The sequence below is a fragment of the Halyomorpha halys genome, unplaced genomic scaffold (assembly GCF_000696795.3).
Source record: "Halyomorpha halys isolate HHAL.00 unplaced genomic scaffold, Hhal_1.1 Scaffold273.1, whole genome shotgun sequence".
In the NCBI taxonomy this organism is placed as follows: Eukaryota; Metazoa; Arthropoda; class Insecta; order Hemiptera; family Pentatomidae; genus Halyomorpha; species Halyomorpha halys.
In genome coordinates, this window is record NW_027106425.1 from 319,164 (window position 1) to 330,094 (window position 10,931).

Below are 10,931 nucleotides of genomic sequence, written 5' to 3' on the forward strand. Positions count from 1 at the left end.
AAGTGATGAAAAAAGTGAGAAATAAAACATATATTTAATAAAATACATATTTAATTAGTAAATAATTTAAATTTAGTTATTAAATATATGTACAAGTGATGAAAAAAGTGAGAAATAAAACATATATTTAATATAATACATATTTAATTAACTTCATATTTGTTTTATTTCCCTTTTTTTTCATCACTCTGTTTTACATTATTTTGTACATATATTTACTAACTAAATTTTCATATATATTTTATTATTTATTTTTTCCTCTTAATTAATGTTATTATTACTTTTCTCATACAGCATTAGATACAGCAAATATTATCTTCTTATAATACTTTGAATATACATGCCTTTCAATACTATTCTGCATCTATAATTTTAGTTGTTTTCTTATTTTCTAATCAATGTGTAATTCCTGTTTGTGTTCTCAGCCCTAACGAAGGCTTGAAATTGTGGCCGAAACGTGGACACTAATAAATCAATTTCTATTTGTATTCTTTACTGACCACACCCCCAATCATTTTCTCATATATATTACTGGAACATTTTTTCACATTTCAATCAAAAATAAAGGATTTTTTTTTAAATGGTACTCTGGAATATTTGCTTGTGTGAACTGATTACGAGTTTTGAAGCTACTGTAAATCGAACCGATAAAAAAGGAAAATGTTTGCGTCATTTTTCAAATATTTTTCATGGGGAAAAACCATATTATAGCTAAAGCTATTCTTTTTTTTTTTTGTCATTATCATGTATTTATTCTAATAACGGATTTGAAAAATTCATGAATGCTGGCAAATTTTCAGCCAACGGTTACATCGAGGGTACAGAACTGGACGGTTTCCTGAGGGAATTCGTTTCAAGTGCTAACGTACAAGATGTCAGCCCAGAGGTGAGTGATATTTAACAGATAATAATATTTATTTGTCTATTTCCATTACAAAATTTTATTGTTACAGGCAGTTTCGGATGCCATGCTTGAAGAACTCAAAGCGTGTTTTATGGAGGCTTACGATGATAATCAGGATGGAAAAATCGATATCCGAGAAGTGAGTAATTTTCTTCAAATTATCTTCATATTTGATAATTTACTGTGAAAACATTTTAGGAACGAGTAAGTACGACCGCTACTCATAGGCGTACTTAGCGAAAGGGTAAGGGGGACACCAGCTCCCCTAGAAATTAACAAAAATGATTAATTAATTTTTAAAATAAATTAATTGGTATATTTAAAAAAAAAAGTTTGTTTATATAATATTTGGTAGTGCTAAATTAATATAAAATAAAAAAGTTTAGAAATGAATGAAATTATAACAAAATAAGGTAATTTGACTTGTAATTAATGACCTCGGCAGAATAGCCTGCAAAACGTTTTTTAAATCATTGGATGTGAGGAGTAAATTTATATTTAAGATTGTCCTTAAGGATGGCCGAATGGACCGAAACATTGGGCTGTTGATGATATAACAGGGGTATCCATGTTATTGTGTTAAATGTAAAATGTTTTACCATGTTAAATGCTGTAAGTATAGAATTGTGAGCAGCCCTATTTAAAGTCATGTTAAATGATAGATGGATAAAAGCTCCTAGCGGATTTTCTGAGCAACTTGTTTAGTAACCTTTCCTTCCAAAACTTCATGTTATTTTTTACTTCTAAGTTTTGATTACAGTAATATATTACAACATGCCTAAAATAAGTGAAAAGTAGAAGTGTAAAAGTTTGTCTACTGATTATATTTTTTAAAAAATCCAAAACACAAGACATAAGAAAAAAAAAACACAAACTACGAGTAAGTAACCTAACACGACAACAAATAAAACAGTGACAAGCTCAGCTGGTCTGTTTTGTTACGTCATTCTCCATTTAACAGACCTAGTAACAGACTCTCAGCCATGTTACATGTTAAATCGTTTTAACTTGGTAAAAGATGGAAATATTTCTCCATTTAACATACATTTTTCCATTTAACATGTTAAACTAAAGATCATGAATATCCCTAATAATGAGTGTTGAAACTTATATGGATATCAATTAATTTATTTAAAAAATAAACACTAGTCTCAAGAAATTGAAAGGATTATTTAATAAAAAATTATTAATTTAATAAAAAAATTTGTTTCAAGCAAATAATTTTAATAACTTATAAAGCACTACTGTAATTATCGTAAAATTTTGGTTTCATTCACCTTTTCCGTGCTGAAATGTCACAACCGGAACGACCATGGTTTACTTCCCCCTCCCTAGTTTTGATCCTGGGTACGTCCTTAACGATACTACTTCTTAAATTCTAGAACCTTAGTTCCAAAACAAACGTTTTGAGAAATAGGAAGATTTGCTTTTTCTTATATTATGTACATAGTCTGGATTATTAGTACTAAAACTACGAAGTCAGAGATGTAGTGAGGTGTTCATTGTGAAATCTGAACATCACGCATTTCTTCTCAAGTTTCACAGTTTCTCTTGTGGATTCTCGCCGGGAAGAGCGAAGAAAAAGAAACTACGTATTTATTATACATTCTCTTTCAAGTCGACTGGTTCATGTCCGACTCCTTTCCAGATATTCCTTTCCTATTGAGAACTGTTGATATCCTATTGAGAGAGAGATTATATATATATAGTTTTGTATATGTATTATGGAGGGCAGCGGTAGCAGCGTGGCAACGGGCCAATCTACCAATCCAAAGGTTGTCAGATCGAATCCAGGTCTCACCCGGGCTTTTATCAAGCATAAAATAATGCAAAACTTACTCACAAGCTCCCCTCCCCCCCGGCATTTGTTAGGCCCGGTAGCGAATGGGTGGCACTCACAAAAAATAGGCGTGGGAGTGACAAACCCACCCTCCAAAAAAAATCACGTCAAGAAACTTAGACCTCCATGGTCTGTCGCCCATATAATAACAATATGTATTATTAATAATTAAGTATTTCTATAAGAAAAAATCCTCAGTTTTTAAGGATTAATTTTCTTTAATTTAATTGGTTTCTCATTAATTATTTTAGATAATTAAATTTAAGATTGAATTCTCTAAAAAAGAGCCAGAAAAAACTTTGAAAAAAAATAGAAAGGTTGGCTGTGTTTATTTGATTGTTAAAGCAGTGAATTATTTATCAAAGAACGGATCCATACTAAGAATGGGCTAAAAATAAAAAATGGAAATCACCGTACAATACCTTTTTGCTTCAAAAATTAGATTATATTTTTATAGTTGGGAGTTTATCAAAATTTAAATTATTTATGGACATTACAACTATTTTTAATTTCCCATTAGAATGCGTGAAAAAAATGAACATTTCTGTACCATGACTTTATTCTATAAAAATAATATTTTATTTTTCATAGATGAAAGCTTTCAAAATTTGAATCACTCATATATATGTATAGCTTTAATTCATCATTTAAACAGGCAAATATGAAAAAGAAATAAAATCATTATACTCCAACTTTTTGCTATGAAAATTAAATTTTTTTTGTTTTTTACGAAAGGGGAAAGTTTTTCATAATTGACATCAATCATGTATATTACAGCTTTTAAGTTTTAAAATAAATAAATAAAAAAAATAATATTTTTTTTTAACTATGGTGGCCACAACACAATTATTTTTAATTTCTAATTTATGTTCATTTTTTTGGTATTTAAACATTAAAATTCTATTCTCCTTTTCAATTTTTAGTCAATTTCTAGGCGCACTTAGAGTAAAAAAAGCTTTACTACAAAATTAGGTTTAATACTAATTATTATTTTGAACCTCAAAGGTTTTAAACATTTCCGGGAGGGGTTGAGCACATTTTTTTTTTTTTTCTAATTGCTTATATTTAGGTTTTTGGATAGCTTGTACCTTTGAATTTATTTTTAGACATTATGACGATATTTAATATTTCTTTTGGAGATATAAAATTAATTTAACGCAATTTCTCAAACAATGATAAAATATTTAAATAAAAAAAGGAATGAATGCAATAAAAATAGTTCAAGCACGGAGAAAGTTCAGTCATAATTGAGGTCCATTAAGGTTTCCGATGTAGAGGACAGAAAAAAGTAATTGATTAGGTATGTAAAGAAGGTCTCGGGTTTCTATTGAACGATCCTCGTTGGGGGTGGAAGGAGGGGGGGGAGCCCGAAATCAGATAATTTGATCTGGGTCTAGGCGGGGAGGGGTACCATAGAACTGGATTGAGCTTTGGACTGATTGATATCATTACGTATTTCTTCAGTCGCGGCTGAAAAAAAAACTAATAGTCTGAGTTGGAAATACGGTTAACCGTTTTTATTACACAGTTTATTAAACTTTTTTCTTTTCTGGTATTCAGAAAGAAAATAAAATAAAATGACATAATTCACTTATTCACAACGTATCGGACTGTCTGTGCATCTTTAGACGTTTCTTTACCAAAAAAAGTTACAAATTTTAAGGGTACAATTATAATTTTATTTTATATTTCGTATATAAAAAAATCAGAAAATATTCTGGTTCATTATATTATAGGTTAACTCACCCCTTCTCCTCCCAACCTCTACAAATTTTAAAATTATTATTTGATTTTTGTGTGGGCTATCACAGTGGTATTTAATCAATCTTTTTGAGGGTATTGTTCATTTTCTTACCTCCCCTGATCATTCCTTTTTTACCGGTTCATATTGTATATTAGATTTTAAAACGAATTAATTTAGGGCAGTTTTTTTATCTGACATTTCCTAAAGTCGTAAATCGCCAAAAACCGCAAACCATTTTTTACCGTTTATGAGATTGGCCATAGAATAGATACTTATCCATTCATACAACATATAGACTAAACTAAAGAAAACATGTAAATAATAACAATAATAATAAACAAATTTTAAAAAATAAAAAGGTTACAAATATGACATCTATTAATAAAAATATTAATCGATATAATAAAAACTGATTAAATGATAGAATATAAAATACTTTTTATTTATTGATAGATATTACAATCTGCCACAGTTGTGGGCAATAGGTAATAGTGATGAACGATCACATTCATACTAAAATAAAATAAAATATGAATAAAAATAAATAAATAAATGAAAAAAAAATTCTCTTAAAATATATAGAAACAGAAGGATAAACAAAATGAACATAATCAAATTATGTGTATGAAAAAATAAATAAATAAAATAAAATAATGATAAAAATAATATAATAGTAGAGCAGATCTCAAAAGATCACAGCGCATCCCTCTCACTCCATCACTGGTAGTGAGCCAGTGGAGGCTGAGCAAGTGCGCTAAAGCCGCAAACACTCAACTTGAGTTGAGAATCTGACCATTGCCAGGACTTCAATTGTCCATTTTTATTTTACAATAAGTCTCTTGGCCACTGCCGTTTCAACCTTCCAGGTGGGCTGTAGGGATGGGTGGAACTAGATAAGTTTTGAACCAAAGGATTAGGATGTTTGGAAAGGTTTATATGGAATTTTGAGAATTTGGTTGGTATGAGGTCAAGGACAAAAGGGATATGTAGTGTTCTGTTGGAAACGTAATGGGGTGCATTAAATATAGTTCTAAGGATTTTGGATTGAAAGGATTGAATAGGTTTAGCTGTTCCCCAAAGTTCAAGTCCGTAGGTCCAGATAGGTCTGAGTATAGTCTTATAAATTAGTAGTTTGTTTTCTAGTGAGAGATGAGAGGATTAAATAATAATAAAATAGTTTATATACAAGAAAAAGAAAATTTAAATAGCAATTAAATAAATATATCTTACTCATATTTACTTTTATGTACAATATACACGTCCAGCATTGGGAATGTGTGAACCAAGCTTTGCGGTCCACACGAGGAAAAGCAAAGCAGGGCTCCATTGAAATCGCTCTTTATTGAGTATTGAGCTATATGGAGAATCTCAGTCTGATATTGAATGCCAATGAAGACGGATTGAGAGCACTATGGCCACATACACTCATGACTTAAATGGAGTCGCTGGCCACAGCCAGAATTCCAATTATAAATTCAGAAAAGGTCTCGGGACCACTGCCGTTTCAACCTTAGAGGAGGATTATAAGGATGGTTGGTGATGCTAAGAGATTCTGAACATTTATGAATCTGGGTAAAATAACGTAAAGAACATCTGGGATGTTGAGGTCATGATGTACAGTTTTGTTTGTTACGTAGTATGAAGCATTGACTATTGTTAGTAGCACTTTAGACAGAAAGGATTGAATGGACTTGATATAATGATATACAATGCATTTCTAGATTCTGGAACAGCTATATTTTTTATTACCAATTACAATGGTTGGCAGAGTCATCAATTTTGACTCTTAACTGTGTACAATTTTCATCAGAGTAATCAAAAAGTGGGATGAAGTACAAATGTTTCTCCTCTTGGGATTCTTGTATCACTCAGTCACTTAGCCCATCTTATGCTTTTGTGTCTTTCAAGGATCACCCTAGATGATATCTCCCGAAAATGAATTTTATTAACATTAAGGAACATTTAAAAAATTGATTAATTAATTTCCTTATTAGTTTTGAGTAAGTTTTCAGTTCTGTCCTCTTAAACCAATTCCCTATTAACTACATATCCATCAAGTCTCATACAACCACCCACATAATCTGTACTGTTCATATGCTACTTAAACTAAATTTAATCCATATATTTTACTAACACGGAAAAATAACAGTGTTTCAACCTTACCTAACGAACGGTTGTGACAGTAATGATAGTTTCGAAGATAGAAAAGAGTAGTATTATTCTGTAATAACCTACCAGGCGCAAAATGATCTCTCAAAAGCTATGACTACTGTATCAGTATGGTATGTACGAATCGTGCGGCCATATAAAAAAAATAAAACTTAGTTGAAAGTTCTTTCTTACAGTTACAGTAGGTGAAGTGACAGAATGACTTGAATTACAGTTCATATGGTGATGGGTTAATGGGCGCTTATTGCTTTATGATATGGTGTTAATGTTTACAGCTATAGATATGACAAATAACAAGTAATAATACTTTACAATATGCAAATATTTTACTATTGGGCTTGTTGCAGTTGGCTCAACTTCTACCAATGGAAGAAAACTTTCTTTTGCTCTTCAGATTTGACAATCCATTGGAGTCCAGCGTCGAGTTTATGAAGGTATATAAATATTTTTCCCTTGTATCTAATTATAATGACTATAATAATAATGCTTTTATAAACATATTTAGAATGATAATAATATTTAATCATCATTGGTTGATTTACCATAATTAGAACATTCCATTGGAAAGTTTCACACATACGTATACAAATAACACACAATATTAGTTAAATTGTATGGTTCTTTTAAAAGTGAATAGCCATAGTGAAAATTAATTACGATGTCCATTATACAGTAATAATGAATTTCCTAAAGCTTTTATTAATTTTTTTTAAATACATTAAATTTTGCGTAAGAAAAATTTAATATAATTGATTTAATGATTATATTTTGACAAGGTCTTAGTCTAAGAGTATATGTATGAATTTCATTCCGCGAAAAAAGTTCGCTAAGTATAATTACATTGTTCAGCTTCAGAATAATTAAAATATTCACAAAAGGATGGTGTTTAAAATTACGATTATAATTTTATTGTAGTAATTGTTTATATATATTGTATGCTTATGGTATAGTTTGAAATATTTAAGGAGAATTGCCGTATAGATGGGAGTGATTTATAGAACGAGCAGTACAATAACAAGGATTTTATCAATCAATCGGTTGAAATTTAGTATTTAATGAATGGATAGATGAACGAAGGGTGAGAAGATGAAGTATTTAGGTAGGTTTTTTTGTCTCAAAGACTCGGAAAAGATAAACATCAAGGACAAACAGGAATCATGAGAGAGTCAGGGGAACTCGAAAATGAATCTTATGATGCAGCTTTCGGCTCTTTTCACCCTTATCTCCAGCCCAGTATCTTTCTAACCATTCATAAATATTATTTGAATCATTTAACTGCCATTCTTCGGGAATTGGGTGGACATGAAGTCATTAAAATATGATATTTGAACGTTGGAAGGGTGTAAAAGCAACGAACAAAGGTAGAATTTAATAGGGAAGGGGTATTAGGAAAGATATGTCAAAAGCAGCGGTTCGATGAGAAGCTACATCATTAGTCTGAAGGCCGCGAACGAATGTTGTGGGGATGTTCTGAGCATTTAAAAAGAAGATCGGAAATGTACGATGGACTTTGGGAGTGGATAACTTGGTAATAGAAGGAGTAGTACAGGAGCCCAAGAGAAGAAAAAAGGCAGTTATATCACCCCAATTTTTGTTTACTTTAATGAAAACTATTTATAATTAACAGTCAAAATTGATGAGCCTGCCAAGTATAGGTAGAGGCGGCTGTTTAAAACCGATAAAAAAATTAAATTTTTCATTCGGAGCTCTATGTCTTAAAAAGTAGGAACAACATAAGAAAACCTAAGAGAACGTCATTTAAAGAAGAGTAAATTTGCTAAAATATGAGCCCTAATAGAGTTATTTACGTTAAATTGTTTTCCAGATAAGGCTTTTTAAAAAGCAACATTTCATAAAAATGTTGTATGGGACGAACTGAAAGATCAGTAGTTAGTAAATTTATTTTGAAAAATCTATATCTCAAAACCATTTGACGTACAGATGTCTATTAGCACTAAAATTAAAGCTCGTTTAATGAGCTATAAAGTAGTTTATGATGTTTACCTTCGTAGGAATAATAGTTTACATAAAATTCGCTAAAATAGATTGATTTATAGTTGTTCGGACAAATTTTCATTTGCCAAATTTATATTCATATGTGAGTTTCATAAAAAATACTATCCCTACGAAGATAAGTATCATAAACTACTTTATAGTAAGTTAAATTTCCTTTATTTTGAGTGTTGGCAGACATATGTGCGTCTTATGGATCTAAAGATATATTTTTTCACATATCCAACATTTTATATGAACAATTATAAATTAGTATTCTGTGAGTTTATTTTTTCAAATATCATAAAACTACTTCCCCTACAAAGATAAACATAATTAACTATTTAGTAGTAAATTTAACAAGCTTTAATCTGAGCGCTGGCAGACATCTGTACGTCAAATAGTTTCTGCAGTAGATTTTTAAGAAATTTTTATTTTTAAAAAGGTTTATCTTGAGATCAATTGAACGTAACTCTAGCTCATTTAGGGCTAATATTTCAGCAAATTTATTCTTCTTTAAATAATGTGCTCTTAGGTTTTTTAGTGTTGTAGGTAGTTTTTAAGAGAGCTCTGAATGAAAAAGTAGTGTTTTTTTAAAGGTTTTGAAACAGCTGCTATTTTTTATTCCCTCTACCTATACTTGGCAGACTCATCAATTTTGACTATTAATTATACATAGTTTTCATTAAAGTAATCAAAAATTGGGGTGAGATTGCCTTGAGAACTGCCTTTTTTTCTTACCGGCTCTCCACGTAAAATCGGGCAACAGAGACGTCTCTGGGGATCCCGAAGATGAATATATAAGGCAATTAATCAATCGTTTTAATTTTGCTTCGAGATCCTCAGAGACACCCCAGTAAACCGCACAATAGTCTATAGTAAGAAAGTAACCAGGAACTGGTTTCAAAGGAAAGTAGGTGACAGTGCTTTGAGGTGCAGAAGTACGGTGGGAGATATTGGACATGGTTTTTCTAGGAGAGAGTTTGGTCAAATATCACTCCAAAGTATTTAACGGATGGGTAGTATACCCCTATATATAGTGCACCTCATAATTTGAAAATTTTAGCTTTTATTATCTGATAAGTATATTAAAATATTTTTATTTTTTTTTATCAGATCTGGAGAGAATACGATATGGACGGGAGTGGCTACATAGAGGCTGACGAACTAAAGGTGATAAATCCAAATTTATTTTTAATAAAATTATTTTTAGCCTTTATCCTGTGATTTATTCAAAATATTTTCAGAATTTCTTGAGGGACCTCCTCAAAGAAGCCAAGATCAATGATGTATCTGAGGACAAGCTTATTGAATACACAGACACCATGGTAAGTTACCATTAATGGATTAACGAACCCAAAATGTTTTTATTACAAGGAATGCATTGTTCACCATTAATACTTCTTAAAATACCATAGAACAATTTAGTTTTACAAATACATTTAAAAAAAAAAATGTTTAAAGGTAATTATATTACTTAGATTTAGATAACATAGAGGCAATAATATTGTCAAGATATTCGTCGATCGAAAAAAATTAAATCAATTTGGAGAATTCAGTTTTGTAGTAAAATTAAAAAAAAAATATTAACCATACTAACGATGTGAAGATTTGATTTGTGAAGTTGATCGTAGACACATAAGAGGAGAAGATGGGAGGGGAGGGGGGTGCGGTTAGCAGAAAAAACACAAATAAACAAACTAATTATTAATTTGGGCCGACGTTTCGACCTGACTTTCAGGTCTTCATCAGGGCTATAAAAACAAACCAACCATCAAAAAACAACAACCATCATTCAGAGAGAAAGAAAATACAAATAAAATAAATAATAGACTAAACAATTTGAAAATATACATGATAATGAAATGAAAATATAAATTAGTTGATTAATAACTATGGACAAATACAGTAGTAGATTGATAAAATTATTATTTATATACATATAAATGTGAGTAATAAATAAATGATACAGTGGATAAGAATGTTATATTGATGAGTAACATTAAAAACCTTTTAAATTATATTGATGTCCCTCAAGGTAGTATCCTTGGTCCCATCCTCTACATCGTTTATACAGCTGACATTCCAACCAATCCTAACACTATCCTCACCACGTATGCCGATGTGTGCTCGCTGTTAATAATAACCCATTAATCGTATCCCAAAATCTCCTATCTCATATCACAGCCCTCGAAGAATGGTGTCGTAATTGGAGGATTAAGATAAATTCCAACAAATCCCATCAAATCACCTTTACCCTTCGTAGTGAACCTACTGACTGC

At 30.6% G+C, this 10,931-nt stretch overlaps 1 protein-coding gene across 2 annotated transcripts in view; it reads left to right on the forward strand.

The window, feature by feature from the left end:
* Positions 1–10,931, forward strand: part of Cbp53E (Calbindin 53E) — a 60,567-nt gene that overhangs the window by 24,260 nt on the left and 25,376 nt on the right. For both annotated transcript variants that reach the window (XM_067044794.1, XM_067044795.1), the window contains exons 3-7: positions 801–886; positions 954–1,043; positions 7,005–7,091; positions 9,766–9,822; positions 9,897–9,977. In XM_067044794.1, the coding sequence (XP_066900895.1) occupies positions 801–886; positions 954–1,043; positions 7,005–7,091; positions 9,766–9,822; positions 9,897–9,977 (401 nt within the window). The remainder of the gene's footprint in view (positions 1–800; positions 887–953; positions 1,044–7,004; positions 7,092–9,765; positions 9,823–9,896; positions 9,978–10,931) is intronic.